Source organism: Podarcis liolepis (genome assembly GCF_965112155.1).
Source record: "Podarcis liolepis genome assembly, chromosome: 3".
NCBI classification, from domain to species: domain Eukaryota; kingdom Metazoa; phylum Chordata; class Lepidosauria; order Squamata; family Lacertidae; genus Podarcis; species Podarcis liolepis.
Window position 1 is genome coordinate 35,069,702 of NC_139557.1, and position 20,159 is coordinate 35,089,860.

The 20,159-nt window shown below is 39.8% G+C and overlaps 1 protein-coding gene across 19 annotated transcripts in view; it reads right to left on the minus strand.

Moving 5' to 3' along the window:
- LOC310703246 (dystonin-like) overlaps nucleotides 1-20,159 on the minus strand; it is a 303,015-nt gene that overhangs the window by 38,800 nt on the left and 244,056 nt on the right. For all 19 annotated transcript variants that reach the window (XM_083495364.1, XM_083495375.1, XM_083495358.1 and 16 more), the window contains 12 exons: nucleotides 18,652-18,771; nucleotides 18,399-18,506; nucleotides 17,427-17,645; nucleotides 15,758-15,961; nucleotides 14,488-14,719; nucleotides 14,166-14,392; nucleotides 12,146-12,268; nucleotides 11,542-11,643; nucleotides 7,279-7,380; nucleotides 4,680-4,853; nucleotides 2,792-2,947; nucleotides 712-909 (listed from right to left, as the gene is read on the minus strand). In XM_083495364.1, the coding sequence (XP_083351490.1) occupies nucleotides 712-909; nucleotides 2,792-2,947; nucleotides 4,680-4,853; nucleotides 7,279-7,380; nucleotides 11,542-11,643; nucleotides 12,146-12,268; nucleotides 14,166-14,392; nucleotides 14,488-14,719; nucleotides 15,758-15,961; nucleotides 17,427-17,645; nucleotides 18,399-18,506; nucleotides 18,652-18,771 (1,965 nt within the window). The remainder of the gene's footprint in view (nucleotides 1-711; nucleotides 910-2,791; nucleotides 2,948-4,679; nucleotides 4,854-7,278; nucleotides 7,381-11,541; nucleotides 11,644-12,145; nucleotides 12,269-14,165; nucleotides 14,393-14,487; nucleotides 14,720-15,757; nucleotides 15,962-17,426; nucleotides 17,646-18,398; nucleotides 18,507-18,651; nucleotides 18,772-20,159) is intronic.

Here is a 20,159-nt window from a genome sequence, read left to right on the forward strand (position 1 = left end):
CACAACATTTCAGAACATATTTCAATAACCTAACATGCTACATCAGCTAAGGGGTTGTAAATGTTGAGCCTATGAAATCAGACTTAAGGGGGGGGACTCTAAACCAGAAATGCTACTAATCCTCTGGAGTAAAAACTGCAAATTGTTGTCCATATAATGAAACAAGGTAAAATGTGAAAAAAAGAAGAAGGAAGGAAGGAAGGAAGGAAGGAAGGAAGGAAGGAAGGAAGGAAGGAAGGAAAGACCCACAAACATTTCATCACTTGTATGAAACATTTAATGGAGATATATAGATGTGGGTGTTTGCTAATTATATTTTATATTTCAAATAATTCCAATTGGAAATGCATTTTCTAAAATCATCCATACAGTAAATACGACTGCAAATTTTAATTACAGTACAGTTAGGCACAGACAGAGAAAAACTGCTGTTCAAATGGGTACTTAAGCACACAAACTCACGCTCAGTGATAGTTATGATCTATAGCTTGATACTTCAAATTATTGCTAGTTCTCCAAGGGCACAATCCAGCCAAAGTTATCCATTTCTGAGTCCTACAATTTCAATGACAGAAAGCTAACTAACTGGGTTCCCAATTCTCCTGTGGAAATCAGTAGGACTGTAAAAGAACCTAACACTGGCTGAAATGTGCTCAAATATATTAATTCAATGCAAGTTTATTTCCCTTTTATTCAGTTTCTCATACACACCTGGATCAAAGCACTGTCCAGCTGCAGCTTCCTCTTTTCTGTTTTTTCCAAGACATTTTGCCACCGCTGATTCAGAAGTTCCAGCTTGCTTTGCAGATTGCTCGCTTCTTCAACAGCACTTGACTGAATAAGGTCATTTCCTGCTTTCTTAACTGTTTCCACAGTGGACTGGTGAGCCAAGACATCATTTTGCAGCACCTGCAGTTACAAACATGTCATGCCTCGCTGTATTTTAAAAACGCTAATTTCACTCAGTTGTACTAAAGTAGCAACATAATAATTTCAGTAAAAAAACTTTGCGGGCAGTATTTAAGAATAGAACATACAGGATTTAGAGTCTGCCTAAGGGAATGGGACTATCATTAATAGTTTACAATTATCCCTGACCTAACAACATTATCTTTACTACCAAAAATAACTACATATTTTAGTGTGCTCTATTTGTAAAAGCAGCTATAACTAAATTTAACCTTTTTTCTTTACTTTCATAACTGTTTATACTCTCCTAATAGGAAAGGGTTTCTTACAACATTACTGTAATGGTTGATACAACGGGAATCCAGACATGATAGCATCCCATTAACTTAACTAGGAGGCATGGGCATTCACAAGAATTATTTGAGGGAGGGGGGACCTGCTGCATCATGCCAATGGCCCGTCTAGTCCAGCATCCTGTTCTCACAGTGGCCAATCAAATGCTTCTGGGAAATGCACAAGCAGGACCTGAGCACGAGAACACTCCCAATCTCCTGTGCTTTCCAGCAACTGGTATTCAGAAGCACTGATGAGTCCAACTGTGCAGGCATATTGTTCATGGTTAGTAGCAATCAACAGCTCTCTTCTCCATGCATTTTTTCTAATCCTATTTTAAAGCCATCTTGGTTGGCAGCCAACAATGAAGGTGGGGGAGCAGCCTAATTTCTCCCCATGTAGTAGAATACTGTCTGCATATTTCATCTCCTATTGTGCTCCTCCTATTATCCTATTCATTATAGAAACCTGCTATTTAAAAAAATGAAAGCTTTGAGTTTGAGGATTATGGTTCAGTCAAGAGAGAGGTGCAACTGCCTGTCCCCATGGATAGCTCCTCCTATTTAGGACCTCTAAGGATGGCTAAGTGGCCAAAGCATGGGGCATCAAGTGCATCAAGGCTCAAAGTATATGGGTTCAGGGGTGTTATGTAACATTCTGCTAATTTCTTCATGAAGTTATGCCAAGCTATCCAAATCTTCCTATATGCTGAACCCTGTGAGAATGGACGTTACATCTCAGGGATGGCTGCCAAATCAATTTTTTAGGGAGTTTGAAGAAAATGGTATTTAAGCCAATGGACGAATAAAGAGAATTTGCCATATGAAAATAGTGGAAATGGATGCTTGTTGCAGGAATCATTAAGTGGATGTGTAACATTCAGATTTGGGGTAAGAGAAACGAAATTATATCACCATAATGGTCTTCATAGTGCAGGAAAGGGAAACTTACTGTGTATGATGTGATTTAGTGAAGTGAGAACTATGTTTGAATATACTCTCACTTCTGTGTTACAATTCAAACATGGAAAAAGATTTATTATTCATTGTTTTAAATAAATGTCCATCAATTCGAAAAAGTCAAACTTTTATTACAGAAACAGGTGCCACTTTTTCTCCCCTCCACTCTTTTAGGACAATGGCAACTGCTTGCCAAGTTCCTGAATTTTTTGATGATCAAAGAGGAAGTACTCTCTAGCATGGAAGACTTAAATGAGCAGGAAGTACCTAAGAGTGAGTGTTTGCTGAACCCTTTCTGTACCTGCAATTCATTTATTAAGCCACGACAGGTATGTGATGCTTTGCCAAGAATACGTTTTTTTTAACCAATGAGATGTTCTGAACCATCCATGACTGGGAAACGTAAAAAAGGGAGGAAACAGCAATATCTATATGTTAGCAATTATGTTTTGTAATACAAATTTATCTTTGGGCTTGCATCCTTTGAAATCATGATTTGGTGATGTACGAAAATGCTCTTTGCAAATGTTGCCATAAAAAGGATCTAGATATATCTAAAGCAGTTAATCTCAGAATTATCAGTTACGTACATGATGTTTGGCCAGCTCAATTTCAATAGCCTTGGGGTCACCACCCACAGGTTTCTGTTCATTCAGCAGGTCCTCTGTATGGGTGAGCCATGCGAGCAACTCATCCAGGGCATGTTGGAACTGCCCCAAAGCCAACAAAGCGCCTTCCAGCTTATGCTGTAAAAAAAAGGGGGGGAATGGATGGAATTATTACTTTATGTTAAGGCCACAAGTGATTTAAAATGTCCTTAGTTGCATCAAGCCTCAAATGAATGATTGCAATAAGGCAAGAGTGGTCAGCGAGGAGGTGCGTCACTATACACCTGGCCTCCTGGCAGTGGAGCTGCTTCCAACTATTGAGAGGTGAGGCAGCCAGCAGCTGCACAACACTGTGCAGGTTGAACAGCAGAGCCTATCTAGCACTCCCACCAACATGTCCACCCAACACTCAACCTCCCCACCACCTTCTCCTGCACCCTGCTGGTGAGCAGCAGCAAATCCACTGCCAGGATGCCAGAGGCAAAGCGCCGCCCCGCCCCCTTGTCACCAACTGCTCCTGGAGTAAGAGATGCCATCCCAATTTTATGTAATGTGCTTGAATGCAGCAACATTATCTGAAAACAATTCTAGACAGGGGACACAAAGTTAAAAGTTCTTTTGCAATTATTTATTTTTAGAAATCCATCCCTGTAATATAAAAGGCATCATTTTATCATCCAAGGAACTTGGATAGTTAGTCAAAGAGACAGAGTTGCTCAACACCAACCAGTGAGCTTTGTGTTTGGGTCAGAATTTGAAAATGGAGCTCCACCACCAGTCTCTCCCCATGTACCTCATATGTCTGATTTAATATTGTGGTGCAGCAACTTACAATAAACCACTGACCCTAAACACACTGGAATATGTCCTCCTGCCATCTGCTTGGGGCAGGACTAGAATATTTTTTGCTAATGCACTTTGGTGAACCCATAGAAATAAATAAAAATAACTACAGTGTACAGCTTCTAGCTTCATAGCTACAACAACAACAGCCAGATTTGCAGGAAACATCTGCTGCCCGGAAGCTTATTGGAAACTGCTCCATGTGGCAGCTGTCTCGTTAGGTCAAATTGCTCTTCTGTAGTGGCTCAATTTGTGGATCGGAAGATTTTGACCATGCTACCCTAAAATATAGCCCAATTTAAAGTTTGCATTGCATTTCCATACCAGTGCAGAAAATCCCCTAAGCTCAGGGTTTCCAAACCCCTTTCCCTCCCATGACCACTAAAAAATGTTGATGGCCTTGGTGGGCCATTCCATGATTTTTCTGTCTGTTATAGCAACTGTAATGTAACGTGCTAGATGCTGTATGATTTTAAGTGATATTTTTATTGCTTTTGTATTTCATAGAACTGTAGAGGTGGAAGGGACCCTGAGGGTCATCTAGTCCAACCTCCTGCAAATCAGGAATCTCAGCTAAAGCATCCATGACAGAGGGCCATCCAACCTACTTAAAAACCTCCAAGGAAGGAGAGTCCACCACCTTCTGAGGGAGTCCGTTTCACTGTCGAACAGCTCTTACTGTCAGAAAGTTATTTCCAATGTATTGTATTTTGCTGTATTACAATTTGCATTCCAATCAATTCAAATTGTACTACACTAAAAATACAATGCAATATGTTAACTGAAAATAATAAATAAAAAACTGTTAAAAAGTAATATGAGTATTTGATGCCGACCTGGTATGGACTACCTGAATGAAAGGCCACAGTTTTGAGAACTTCTTCCCTAGCTCATGCAATAAACTTTGACACACAAGTGAGTTTCCACGTAGAAACTGTTGCTATTGAAATTTCAGAGCACGAGTGCCAGAGAACATGCATTTCATGGCAACATAAGGCAGAATATTACCCTTTCAGTTTCCATTTACCTGGCGGCTAACAATTTTATCCTCCAGACTTTCCCACAACAGCTTAAGTTCAGACAAGGGGTCTTGTACGGTGTGCTTATCACTCTCCTCTGTCACCTTCTTCAACAACAGCTCTGCTTGGTGGTTCAGCCGTTCCATTTCAATCTGCTGCTGATAGGCTTCTTTCTTAAATTGCTGTGGAAACCAAAGAAGACAATAGTCAACAATGAATATCACCCAGAGAAGAGTGCTTAGTAGGATGCTCTGTCCTTACTTCAAAATTGCCAAATAGGTCACACCGGATATTTCTGCCCCTGGATTTCCAACAACTAAGGCATGTGTTTTCTCCAAATGAGCACAGAAGGCACGCTTCACTCTTGCACCAGAAAAGAAAATGCATCCAGCATGCAAAAGCAGGAACTTTTAAAACAAATTTAAAAATCAGTTTGTGTGTGTGCGCACGTGCATGCAGTAGCAGCTGTTTCACCTGAGTGTTTGTTTCCTGTCTTCCCAATGCCATCCATTCCTGCTGCTTACCAAGAGGGACAGTAGCAGAGCCAAGGCAACAGGTGTGGGTACAGCAGTGGGAGCATGAGACTGGGTCCACGACTGCTCCTGCGCCATGTCGAGCTCTTGTTGCATTCACCCTACCTACCCCTCTTGGTAAGCAGCATGGCATTGGAAAGAGAGGTGAGAAACATAGCTTGTTGGCTGCGACAATGCACACGCACAGAGAGATATTAATGTCTGCATTCATTGAGGGTTAGAATATAGCTTTACCTGTACAATGAGATTTTGTGGCTCTCTCTTGTCCGTTGTTAGATTTACCTGACTGTTGACCCAGTCTGCTCTGACATTAGTGTTGTTTTCTACAATTTTTGGTGGTTTTATTTCATGTTTTATTGGATTTATACTTTAAATTCTTTTAATTGTTTGACACTCATGTGGTTATGGAGTAACTAATCAATGTAATAAATAAATTAGCTGAATCCAGAAGCGTCTACCCCTTGTATTTTTACATGAGTCACAGTTCTGGGCATGCCTTTTGTTAACATCATTACATTTCTGAATTAGATGTAATTATAAATAAATGCAGAGATGTGGAAGAAAGACACTTCAGCAACCAATCACCAATGTGAGAATGTGCTCGAGGCTTTAGTGACATTAGTTTCCCCACCAACTGCATGACTTATGGGACACACAGAATTTCTGTTGCTGGAGGAATGTTGCTAGCCTTAGAGGAAATGGCAACAGCCGTTCCAGGGGTCATATCCCGGTTTCCAAATGCACACAGCAGCATGGAGCTCAAGGCAGATAGCCATGTGGACATGTCCATAATACATCCTTATTCAAAATATCCCTACAATGTTTGCAAAAAGCATGGAGGAAGAAAAACCACCCAACGGAGAATTTTTTTCATCTGATATTAATTTTGGTTGTGAAAAAGACAAACTCTATATCATGAGTTTTGAATGTCAGTGGTTGATGTTAACAAATGCTTTCTCTTTTGTCAAAAGGCATTTCTTCAGAGCTTTAAAAACATGCTTATTGAGAAGGCTGTTAAACCTGTTAAGTACAGGGACCCACAGACCAAGAACAGCTATGCAAAACCAGATGAGCCAGACAGAGAAGAGGAAGGGAATCCTTTGCACACCCGAAGCTTGTTGAAGATCCAAGGCAGAAGGATTCATCAATAACTTCTTTCTGCCCTCAGCACACTCTGCAAGTCATTGGGCGGCCAGCCAACACTCTCTGAAGCCTCCCTGCTGTGACCCATTCACAAAATCCTATTCCCTATCCAGACTAACATCTTTTACCAAAGATACACACTGATTCAATAAGAGAGAAGTGAGAAATGTAGAAGGGCTTCCCCCTCACCCCTGTTACTGTATACCCATGGGTCAAGGTGATGCATCACTATCACCACTCTGCCCTGTTTTGATGATCTCTTAATCCCCGCTTTCATTTTTAGAAGTAATTTCTTAACCCTAATTTTCAATCTCCAACCCTTGCTGAGAGACAGGGCTTAAATATTGGCTGTTAAATTTCCTGTTTAATTTCCCAACATATTGAAGCCCTGCTTTGCACATACAATAACAGGGCTGGAGTGGATTCATCCAGTCTAATCCTGTGCCCTAAAACAGGATATCCTATACCATCTCTGCTTCCTGTGCAAAGCACACAGCAGCATCCAGGTATTATGAAAAGAATGAGTCATATTTCCATTCCAAATATTGCTTTTAGAGTTGGCTGGGGATTTTGCTTTATAGTCCAGTGGGCTGCGGTGGAAATGAAGAGATCTATGAATGTTTAGGACTAATCCATGGTATGAAGAATGACAGGCTTTGCAGGAACTTGTGCACATTCTAAAAGGGAAGCTGGGTGTCATAAAAGTAATTGATGCAGTGATGAAAAAATAACTGCTCTTGAAAAAAATCCACAATTAACTCGGAGAGGAAACTGATGTCATATTACTTTCAGACTCAGAAAGGCTGTAGATTTTTAAACAACATGCCCATATGAAAATAATTTACTTTTTGTTACAGACTGAATGCAAAGTGATTTGGAACACTAACACTAACAGAAATATGTACATTCATAAGAAGTTACTGTTTCATACCTTCATTTCTTCTGTCTGTTGTTTTACTGTTTCTAGGTCTGTTCCAACTGGTGACATCGCAGCTAATTTACTACCAGCGATATCCACCCAGTCAAATAGGGCCTGTAAACATATTGAATAAGAAAATCAGGTAAAATAGTAGTCTAAGTAATGCTATAGCATAGCCTCATAGTAGGTGCAACATAATAATAACTGATCTGTGAATGCCACTAAGCACTGTAAATTTGCTACTGAATAAAATTGTAAGTATTACAGGCAACAAGTGTTTCATGCTTGTCCAGTATGTGCATATCTGTGAACATGCGCATCACCACAACCTGGAAATGGTCTGAAGGGGGGGGGGCAGAGGCATAATGGGGCAGAATGGGCTTATGCACACTCCACTGATGTGCATGGCAGTCAGGAACATAACTCCCCCCCCCAAAAAAAAAAAAACAGTTGTTGCCTGTTCAAAGAATTTAGAATTTTCTGCTGGGTTTTTCCACTGTGACAACTTTTTGTGCACTTCTCCATTTCTGAATATAAGAGTTGTCAAACATTTTTATCCCTAGAAAACCTACAATTGGGGCATCGATGGAGAATCTTGTGGTGTCTTAAGAACTAACCAAATTATTGCCACGTATTTGTTGCAATCCTGTAATACCTACCTGCGAATAAGTTTCATTGGGTCATGCCTAGAATTGAACTGTTAGTCTTTAAAGTGCCACAAATCTCTTTGTTGTTTTTGAGATAACAGATATTGTGATCTGGCTATCCTTCTGGAATGTATGAGTCAAATCATTTATTAAAATTCTCAAGATATCTGAAGGTCTTTAGAGGAAGCTCAGAGGATGATATTCACTCTCCCGGTGCCATATCTATGACTCAAGATGGGTAAAAATGCAGCAGAGGGAGCCAGATTTTCATAACATTCAAGGACATTTCATAACATTGGATAGCAAAGGCCACTTCACTCCCCATTAATGAGGTGTGAACTACTACCGGGGATCATACATCAGCTATGCCTGAGCAGTTGTGTTCACACTTCACCTCCAACTTGGCAGCAGGTATTCCATTTAAGAGCATGCATACATGTGCATGTCAATATATCAAAGAGCACCTCTCCCACCCCAATAAAATCTAGGAACTAGCCTGCTTAGTTCCATTTGGTGGGAAAGATCCACATCTTTTTGGAGTGTGCACTGCTTCTTCAAGTGTCTTCCAGACATAATGTCATACTGGAGACAATGCAGGATAAAGACTAAGAAACTGGTGGCTTTTAGGTTAGGAATTAAAGCCAAGTAATGAAAGCTGAAATATAGAAATAAGCACGTTGCTGGGACCCTCTGGTCAAAGATAGTCTTTTTTAAAAAAACAAAAAACAAAGTCTAAAAAGTAATTGGGCATAATGTTACGGTGTTGTCCTGCCTCTTAACATTTTACCATGGTCCAACGTGCAATGCAGTTTCTAATGCAGAGATGGGGAACCCTTTTTCCAGACTGTAGTTCACAATAGTGAGCAAGCCCAGAGGCAAAGTGGGTAAGGCAACTAATCTACAGTTTACCTTCATATAGCAAGCTTGATTCTACACACACTTACACACTCCACTCCATACTCTCATCCAGGATACTAAGAGGCACTATCAGAGTTCAAGAACACAATCCAGCCAGGCATAAAAACACTCAAAGTGGGTATAAAGTAAGGTTGACTGTGACCTGGGGTGAATGCAAAGGGCCAGGCAGAGAGGGCTGAAGGGCTGCTTTGGTCTCCCCCGCCCAGGCATGAGGGTCCTCATCCTTGTTCCAACAGGTAGTTAGTTATTCTATATTTACAAGCAATGCATGTGATCCAAAGCAGTGAAATGGGAACCTCATTTACAATTTACAAATGATCCAAAGATCTGCTGAGCAGATAAAATTTAGCAAGGCCAGTGATGAAATATGATAATTTTGGAATATGTGGGATGTTGCTCACTGAATAGAATCAAATCACCATCAGATAAGTTATGGATGGCAACATGAGAACAGGCCTTCTCTGCAGTGGCACCCCGTCTGTGGAATGCTCGCCCCAGGAAGGTTTGCTTGGCGCCTTCATTATACACATTTTAGGTGCCAGGCGGAAATGTTCCTTTTTAATCAGGCCTTTGGTTGATTTGATTAACATCCTATGCCCTTTTAAAATGTGGTTCTTTGGGGGGGGGTTTATTGGGTTGTTGTTTTTATTTTGATTATATATTTTGTGGTTTTATATTTTGACTTTGTTCTGTGAACTGCCCTGAGATCCAGAGGTATGGGGCGGTACATAAATTCTAACAACAACAAATCAATAGGAATATGTTCAGATTAAAACCTGGTTATAGGATCGGTAACAATCACATAGGTAAATGCTATAAAATTGACCTTCAAACCTTGTGATATGGAAAAGCTATCTTTATTGAAATAAGCAATTAGCAATCTTTCTAGAATTGATCTGTTGATCAAAAACTGACATATACATATTGTACAGTGGTGAGGAAAAAAAGAGATGTTAACATTTTAGATAAACTACTTTTAACATTTCTGTTCCTAGCACTGTTTAACCACTTTTCTTTTAAAAAATGCGCTTGAAAAATCATCAGCTAATTTTAGCCCTCCTATTACACACCCAGTGTACCTGAACTATAACCTGAACCTTATCAATAGATGGTTAGGAAGCTAGCAGCCATAAAATGTGAAGATATTCAATTATAGACATGCTTCTATTGGAGACAAATTTCATGTCAACTACCATGACATATCAGCAAATTAAAATGTATAGAATCTACCAAGTGAATCTTTTGTCCAAACTACAAAGGACCTTGCCAAAAAAAGCTTAGCCCCCCCCCCTTTGGTTTGAATGTCACCATCTCACGTTTTGTCTGAGCTAAATGTATCGCAATGACCAAACTCTTTCAGCGGAGGTTCTCTTGATCTACTGATGCATCCTCATTTTACTGGCATATAGGTCTTGAACAGATGCAACAAAAAGTTATGGTTTTTCATTATGTGAATGACCAGCAGCAAGTCTCAGGATCATGTGCTCCTCATCTCCTTTCCCCCACTTCAAACGTGAAGTGGTAGAAATGTGAAGCTTTCATTATCGGTTTGTAACAAACCATGATTTCCTGTTCCATCAAAAACTGAGAATGTGAGGCATCCAAACCAGCATTTGATAATTTGCACTAACCCATTTGTTACAAACTACAACTAAAGCTTTACATTTGTTCCTCCAATGCATAAAGGGGAGGGAAATGGAAGAGGGGAAAACATGTGAATTTGATGATTGCCCTGGTTTGTACATGTAACAGCAAACCAAGGTTTGTCTCTACATCTGAACTAGTCACAAGGAAAAATACCTATGCATAGGTCAGTATCGTGCCCATATGATTTTCCTTCTACAGCAGCTCAGGGTGGAAAGAAAAAAGGGGAGGGGGTTTAATTTTAAAAATGCCCCCTGTGCTGTGGTTCTCTCTCTCTCTCTCTCACACACACACACTCTTTTAGGAGAAGAATAATATGCTAGGAGATCCAATCACACATCTCCAATGTAGCACATTGCATGACCCATAACATGCATTTAACTTTGGATGGTTCATGCTCTAATATACATATTTATTTATTGTTCATTTAGAAATTTAGCTGCCCCACCCTGTGTTTTAGGGCAGAGATGGAGAACCTGGGGCCCTCCAGGTGTTGCTGGGACTACAGTTCTCATAATCCTTGAGTGTTGGCTGTGTGGGTTGGCACTGATGAGAACTGAAGTTCAACAACGTCTGGAGGACCACAGGTTCCCCCAACCTCTTGTTTTAGGGGAATGCAACACTATTATAAAATCAGGATCAGTAAAACCAACAGAATATCCACTAACATCAAATTAAAATACCCAATTCCACCGAAAGCCAGCCCGAACAACCAGGTTGTCTTGTGTTGCCAGAAAGAAGAACATAGGCTTGCATTTTGCCTGAGAATTCCTCATCATACAAACTTGGTATAGTAATAGAAAAATTTGGGGTGCTGTTACCAAGCAAATTCAAAAGTTGACGATCTAAGAACTTGCAGGAGGATGAAGGTGAGGTCACAATAGTGTACAACCATTAGGTGCTTTATAGGTTAAATGAAAACCAACATTTTCAATTGTTCTGAACCAACAATTCGGAATCATATCAGGGGTCTCTGGCTGATTAAAAAGGTTACTCTTAAAAAAGAAAAAAGAAAAAAATAATATTAGATAATGCTTGTAAATTTTAAAGATTAAAATAACCTTACCTGCAATCCATCTTGATACTGAACAGCCGCTTGCATTGCTTCCTCAAGCTTGTCAACACGTTCTTTCCATGCTTTATTTAAAGCATCCCAAGCAGAATTTAGCTGCATTTTAAATGGAGATTCAGTTGAATAAAAAACTGGAAGGCAATGTCTATAACCTATATATTAAAACTTAGGATTGACATTAGATTAAGGTTTCTCTATCTGCAATATAAAAATTATGCAAGAGCTTCCCTAATATTATAATAAGAGCAAGGAACATTGCTAAATCTAGGTGGATATGTCTCTATCAAGGACCAGGATCCCCTCCACCCAAGTTTTTGGTGGCTTATTACCCTACCATAGTTAAATATGTGGATGATTCCACTTATCAGTGCAAATTAAACTATGAGCTTCATAGGTTTATTTCAGTTCTGCAAAGTGCCTTGAAAGTTTCAAAATCAAACCAGAAGCCAGTGTGGTGAATTTTACTTTTGACTCCCCAAAGAACCCTGTTTGTTTGCCAAGTATTTAAATTAGGCACCATACATCAATTTAAAAAAGGAAACACCTTTCTATCCATTTCATATGGACATAAAATGCCAAACAATTACATAACTCATACCTCATCTATGCTCTTGTTGACTAATGGTTTGTCAGGTTCTCCACATGCTGCTATCAGCTCAGAGCCAAGGCTTACCACTACATCTAAGTCTTCTTGTAACCCATCTATCTCTTCTTTAATAGTCTAAAAAAGAGAAACAAAATGTTAGACTTTCCATAATATTAAATTTATTATTTAAGATTCGTTCAGAGTGGCAAACATTATTTGCTATCCATGAGTGTTTAACTAGCATAGCATAACACCATGCTGACCTTAAATTTTAAAAATATATTGATTTATAAAGAAGACGACAACATGAAGGAGGGAGTTTAAGACTAGGTTTTTCTTCACCCATTGGGCAGATGGCTGTTGTGGCAGGGGTTTAACAATTCCTCTGTATCCAGAACATTACAGGGACCGACATGTCCACCTGCTTAGAAAAACAGCTTTCAAATTCAATAAGCTAACATTGTAGCCATACAGTGTGGGAAAATTACACCATAATGCTAAGAAAATAAGGTGAATACTAGCCTCCTTTTAAACAAATTAGTAGGTCTGGCTTCTGAATATTATCAAATAAAAATGCAATGTCTCAATGTCACATGGTCCCAGGCTGCTATTATTTTCCTGTAATGAATGTTTATGACTTTTGTGAATAAAGGTTGGAAACCAGAGCTGTTTTAGGCATGTCCTATGGCAGTGAGATTATTTTATTCCCTGTCTTCCACTTTATCCCACACACATCCTACCACAGCAAATCACAAACGGCTTAGGAAAGTCCTCTCACTTCAACAGGCAATACTGGGAAGGGGAGTGCCTATCAGAAACATAAACCAAAAGACCAAACTTGTGCAGTCATTTGAACAGCAAGTTGGGAGGGAGATTGCTCTGGGTGAGAACGGATGGTGTTTTAAGGGTGATTAATGCATGAATTTCCCCCACTCAGTGGGTGAAATTCAACATCACACTATGCCAGGCTTCCTCAAACTCGGCCCTCCAGATGTTTTTGGCCTACAACTCCCATGATCCCTACCTAGCAGGACCAGTGGTCAGGGATGATGGGAATTGTAGTCTCAAAACATCTGGAGGGCCGAGTTTGAGGAAGCCTGCACTATGCCAATAACCCATCAGCAAAGGAATTTCTGCTTGTCAGATGCAACTATCTCCTTTTTCCTCCTTCTCCATGCTGTTCTGGGGGTTCCCCTGACCCTCCAGAGCAGATTTGAGAGAGGTGAAGGGGGAAGAAGAGGGGGAAATCTCTATTGAGCTAGCAGAAATCTTTGTGCTGGCTTCCATTAGCAAACTGAATCTGGCCCAATGCTCGAATCATCATTAGATGGCTTATAAGGGCACAATAGTCATCAGAAAGAACGCTGAGTCCTGCTGGGTTGAGGCCAAAGGCTTATCTAGTCCAGCATCATGTTCTCATAGTGGTTAATCAGATGCCCGCAAGAAGGACCTGTGCACAACAGCACTTGTGATTCCCAGGAGCTGATATTCAGAGGCAAACTGCCTTTGACATTGGAGGTAGAACACAGCCATCCCCTTTCATTATTACTTCAAATGCATTTTTCCCCATGCAAGTCTTTTCATTCAGCAATGCATAGACTCTGAAGAGAAAAAAGGGCATTACTGACTAGTGCAGGAAGGCAAAAAAATGCAGGCCATGATTACCTGTAGCCATGCATTTGTTACACACAGAGATTTTTGTTTCTTAAAGAAGCAAAATAAATCCGCACAGATGGACTCTATATCTAGTCCTGTCCATATATAATGGGTAATTAGGAGCTCCCACAATGTGAATGAACTGTGGAGAGCCTTGCACTGGAGATGGGAGGAGGCGGTTCAGTGTGGCTCATTCACATAGCTGGAAACAATGGTTTCCTGTTACATCTGAACCAGCCATGATGATTTGTAAAGGAATTTCCGCTAAACATAGCATAACAATATAGTCCAAACCACTAACATGCTTATACATGATTGCTAAGAAATATATGGGAGCAGGACAGTAGTCTAAGCCCAACAGTTACATTTCACCTACCTCTGCTGCTTCTTGCTGTTGCTTTACCACTGAAGGATCAATTCCAGCTCCTTCTAGTTCTCTGATAAAATCCTGAGTATCCTTAATAGTGGCTATGAGAGCCATGTGATCACACCAGAACTTCTCTGCTAATTCCATTGCATCAAGCAATTTGGCCTCCCTTTCTTCAGCCAGGGTATGGATGTCTTCCCACATAAAGACCATTTGATCCAACTTATCCTGAACCACTAGGAAGCAAAATATACACGGGCAGGTATATAAAGTTCTGCTTGTGGAAACTTGTTCATGCATTTATTTTGAAATGTAAAATTCTGAAGTCTACCTTTAGCAGATATGTCCTTATCAGCGCCTTCTGAACGGGCAATCATCTCCTCCCCGCGCTGCTTGAGGGTTTCATAGACTGGCTGAAGTTTTTCAAGGTCGACAGACACGTTCTTATTTTCACCGATCTGTTCTTTAATCTTCTCAACCTCAGCTGAGATGGAAGGCGGTTGCCTCAAACGTTCAACAATGCGTTCTAGGCTCTCAGTGGTCGAATCTATCTTGTCATGGAACTATGCAGACAAATGGGGAGGAGGGAGAGAAGACTGGGTGAGTGACAGATTATTAGCAACATTTAAAAGGAATTGGGTCAAACCAGAAAAAAGCAAGTTATAGCTGAATGAACATGCTTAAAGCATCCTTAACTATTTTTGTGACTTTTTGTCTTTCTCAACAGATTTATGATCTTAGTTTAAGCAAAATTTATGTTTCCCAATCAAGATGTCCAAATCATATCTGTTTGTTAGTGAACTAGGCAGCTTTACAGTACAGACCAATTGTTATCTGTCTCATCATCACCATGTATTAATACTATGTATTAATAGTTTCCTGAACATGGTTTTATAACACAGAGGGAATAACACATTTTTTTCTTTCACCTATCCTTTGCCACAATGTGTTATGTCATTTAAAAAATGTCAGCAATTCACATTATTATTAAGTTTTATCCAATAAATATCCTCCTGCATTGGTTAATTACTGTTAACATTATGCGGCAGTGATTAATAGACATCGTATGAATGTAAGCATCTAGCTCCTAAGTAGGTAGGGTCAGAAAACTATAATGCAGTAGCATTACATTGGAAAGTTGGAAGTTGCTTCATGCCAAGTCTGACCAACAGTCAGTCACTGTCCCACCACCACTATTTTTGGCAAAGACACCTGGAGAAACCCTGGGCTGTCTTGACACCAATTAGCCTCTTTGATTGTGTGCATGCATGAACAAATCACTATTATGTAGGATACTGGCTTTATTATTCAGGGGAAAACAATTCTGTAATTCCCAAATAGGATAAGAATATTTCCATTTTTTAATTATGCCTTTCCTTCAAGGAACTTAATGGCACAGGGGGAAGGTTTGATTCACAAAAATACAATGCCCTTAATTCTTTAACAGATAGGAAGAGCAAATTTATGTGCAATGATGGGCGTATTCACATATTTGGTGACGTAGTGTCTTGGCAAGTCCACTATGTATCTAGAGTCTATTGATTTAAGATAACAACATCCTGCAGTTGGAATCTAATTGCTCTTCTAATAAATAATGTTACCTGGGTAGACTGAGAAATGGCTTCGTCCAGTGCCTGAGCTCGCTTTTTGACATCTTCTTTAATTCGACTATAAAGGGCATCAGCTGCTACATACTTCTCTTGGATTGAAAAACCTTCTCGCGGGCTCAGCTCCAGAAGCTGAGGTCCAGTTTTATTCATCTTATCTATATGAGGCTTGTGTTCAGCAATCAACTCTCGCAGTTGCTATAGCAAAGCAAAACACTTATCAGTATCTAACCCTTACATCGCCACATTCCAGCTGTCTGTGCATCCAACACGTTCAGCTGGCAAGGTGGTCTAAATAAACAATCCCAGCTGCATGCTAAGACAAAGTATAACTCATACTGGATATATCCATTTAGCCTTAGTGTTGTGTTTTCAGCTCTAGGCATATAATGTTTCCTTTATACTAGAAAAACAGCATTTTAGTCAACCAAGATATTTAAAAGAACAGAATCTGGGAAGCAAAACAATATAACTAGTCAAAAGTATTCAGCCAGTTGTCCGGCACTCTAAATGATTTATTAAGTAATGGCATTCCAGAAGATACCAAATTGTTTAAATATGATTATAAATAGCTCGCTAGTGCTCGAGTGCTGTAACAAAAGCAAGCAAATCAAACCTCCAAGGTTACGTGAAGGAATCATTTTAAGATCATCCAATATTTTTGAGACTCGTAGAAAATGTTGTGCATTAAAATGGAAGCAACGCACTGTTGCACATTTAAAGCATAACTTAACAGAACAAACTGTTATAGTTTTAAAGTTCACTTTTAGAAGGTGCTTCTGGGTACTTATTCTTTTGTTTGTCTCCAGTTTCTGTTGTATTCAGTATGCCTTCACTACTACTCAATGAAGCTTTAGCTGATTTTTCTACCCAGAACACTCTCTATAATTAATCTCCAACTTTGCTAATATGAAGACAGCCATGTTTCTCTTTATTGCTGCACTCTGCCTAATCAGGAACCTCTGTCTTTTGTTAAGGCTGGAGGCAGAACTGAGTAACTGCTGGACTTTATGTTTCCAAAATTGGGGGTCAGCCATCACCTCTTTCCCCAAAATCCTGGGTACAGACTGAGTCTGCAGCACCTATTCCAATCCAGCATGCAATCTCTCTTAAAACTGAATCAAAATGCAGACGTAGTGGCCACAACCATTTTTGTTGTTTGTTGCTGTCCCCCGCCCCCTTTTCCCCATTCTCTGCTTTACATAACATCCTGACTAAGAGTTCTGGAGAACTCAAAAGATTGTGATACTTTGGCTGGTCCAAATTAAGGTGTTTCCCAACTTTGGATTTTTGATTTTTTTTCCCTTAGGGAACACCACAGGTTGCTTTGCATTCCAGCTATTTTGGATACTGTTGAATATTCTCATTCCTTTAAAAAAAATGTAAATAATTTGTTCAGAGTTAGGCCACTAATTCACTAATCCACTTTTCACAATGATTGCTCTGCCTTGAGAATAATCTCAAACTTGTGTTCATATTAAAATAGAAAATGTTTGTTTCATAATAAAATGAATTTTGGGTTGTTGTTTTTAACAGAGAGTAAAAAATATGTAAAATCTGATAAGTATTGGTTGGTTTGGTGAATATGACATGCTAAAGAGAGGGCTGCACTTCTTTTGACCTTTGGAATTAACAGCATTTTGTAAGACAACTGCAAACTTACCCGGTGCTCTTCTTGTTGTTGCTTTAGGGTTTCATATTCAAGAGCTGGTGCTGGAAGCTGTGATATTACTGTTTGTGTTTCCGTTAGCCATGGCCAAATCTCTTCATAAGTCTCCCAGAACTGACTGGCTAGAGACTGAGCTCTTTCTAGCTGCAGGTTCCTCTTAGAGTTCATTTGACAGAGTGTATTATACTTCTGCAAGAGGTCTTCCAGCTTCTTCTATTAAAGAAATTACCAACAAACACCAGCATTTATATTTTGGTTGGAGACATTTACAAGATTACCATTGTGGCAGGTGACTAGTCTTGCTATATAACAGGGTGGGCAATCTTTTAGTCCTTTAGGGGGCAAGTAGGCAGGTGCTTGGGGGAGGCGTATCCCCCAAGGAGTTGTGGATTCAGCATTCCGGGTCCAATTCTATGGAACTCCCCCACGGTTGATATCAGGCAGGCCCTCTTTCCTGTTGAATTTTGAGTGTATACTGAAGGCCTTTTAAAATTTCAACAGGCATTTCAAGTAAGTTTTATGAACCTGCTGGATCAGGCCAATGGTCCATCTAGTCCCCCATCCTGTTCTCACAATGACCTGTGGAAAACCTGCATGCAAGATTCAAGCACAAGAGCACTTTTCCCTCCTCTGGTTTCCAGTAACTGGTATTCAGAAGCATCACTGCCTCCAACTGTGCAGAGCATAGCCATTATGGCTAATAGCCATTGATAGCTTTATGAATTTGTCTAATCCTCTTTTAAAGCCATGTAAGTTAGAGGCCATCACTGCCTCCTGTGGGAGCAAGTTCCATAGTTTAACCACATGCTGCATGATGCAGCCAACTTGAGGCAGCTTAAGCTTTCAAGGCACATTTCAACCCCTCTTACATAATCTTAGTGGGCTCCAGCAACATGGCTTAGGAATCCCTTACGCATGCAGATTTTCAAAGTTATTGGTAAGCAAGTGCAAATCATGCTCCATTACCTTCATGGTTTGTTTGTCCTCTTCCGTGCATGTCTTCATAATTTCATCCCCAGATGCAACAAGCTCTTCTATTGTATCTTTGTGTTTCAAAATCTCCATGGTAAATGCCTAATTACATAATACAATACTCTGGTATTAGGAATATGAGGACATAGAGCAAAAGCCTGCACTGTAATGGTTTGAAAATTAAATCATGGCAGAAAAAGTAATGGCCATTAATTATTGCATTACAGATGGAATCACATTTGTTCACCTTTTGAACTTGTAGCTGAGCAATGGTCTGGTCACGTTCAAGCCTAATGTCACCCAGAGACATCAGTTTATTTTCTGTTTCCTCAACCCAGGCTAATTCAGTGTCGGCTGCTTGATCAAACTAAAGAAAATACAGAAAAAAAATAAAAAAGCAATTAATAAAAAAAAATAACTCCAACTGGATGCATAGAGGGTTTAAATGGAAAAGATATTTCAGAAAAGACATTTGATAAGATTCAGAGGTGCGGATCATAGCTCAGTGGTAAGACTGCACTGGTTACATTTACACAGCCCCAAGTTTATGAGAACCTGTTTATATTTTGGATATCAGAACCAGTATAACCCTCAATTGCAAAGCTGCCTCTAGGCCAGTTCTAGAATGGTGGGTATTTTAAGATGCAATGCTAAGGGAGTTGCACATAGCTAAGAATGTGTGTTGCAACACCTTCGGGAGGGGATAGAGGATGAAGCGATCAAGGTGTCAATGGCAACAAGATAGTGCCTGTTAACTTCCCTGCTAGACCATAAGCTTTCCACAGTTTGTGCATTTAGACCTGGAAGAGGAGATGTGGCCTCTTCACTTAAGAGATATGATGGAGGATGAGAGAAATCTGGGTATTCTTAAAGGGACAGGTAAGGCAAGGCAGAATAGTGCAACATGCTTCAGTGGCATTGGTCAAACACATACAGAGTCAGAAAGGTAAAGATTGTAAGCAGTGGGCCAAATATCTTTGAATAGCAAGTGTGATGTCTCTGTGCTAAGCTCAAAAGTATACGAAATAAACACAGTGATCATTCACAAATTACCGGTATATGCAACGATATAATTTTCCTCCCTTTGCTGTGATAATTTAATGAAATAGGAGGGAAAAAACTTTGCCTTGAATGAAATTGAAACAAGTAGCTTCAAGCTTGCTGAAGAATTTTTGTTCAGCAGCTGCTGGCTAAAGTTTCCCTTTGAAGTTATTTTGTTGAAGAATAATGACTTTCAGGTCAGCAGCACAGCATCCTGGAATCAGTGCTAGTAGTTAAGAGTGTGAGGCTAGGTGGCTCGTTGCTGTGATTGAATATAATGCAGCTTCTTATAATAACCACACAGTTTGTTCTTATTTTATTAAATTCTAGGGCTCTCTGTGACACTGAGGAGTATATCAAAATCAGCTTATTTCAGAAGTGTTACAAAGAGGAAGCAGGAAATGTCAGAGCCACATTATACTTTATACTTCAACCAGAATTCTCTGTCAAAATTCTCACAAACATCAAAGGTAATATTAATACTTGCTTTTCTTTAAACATCTCTTGCTCTTGTCCATCTTTAGGATTATTTCCCTGCCTCAATAGAGAGATTATTTTTTAGTTAGGCTAGATCAATGGCATTAAAATCAATGGGCAGCAAAATAGGAATTGCTTCTTGGTAGAAGTTGACAGTCCAGTTGTGCGAACGCAAGTCTTGAGTATCTATAGCATACACATATTTCCCCCCTGAAAACCTTATCCTTTCAGAGACCA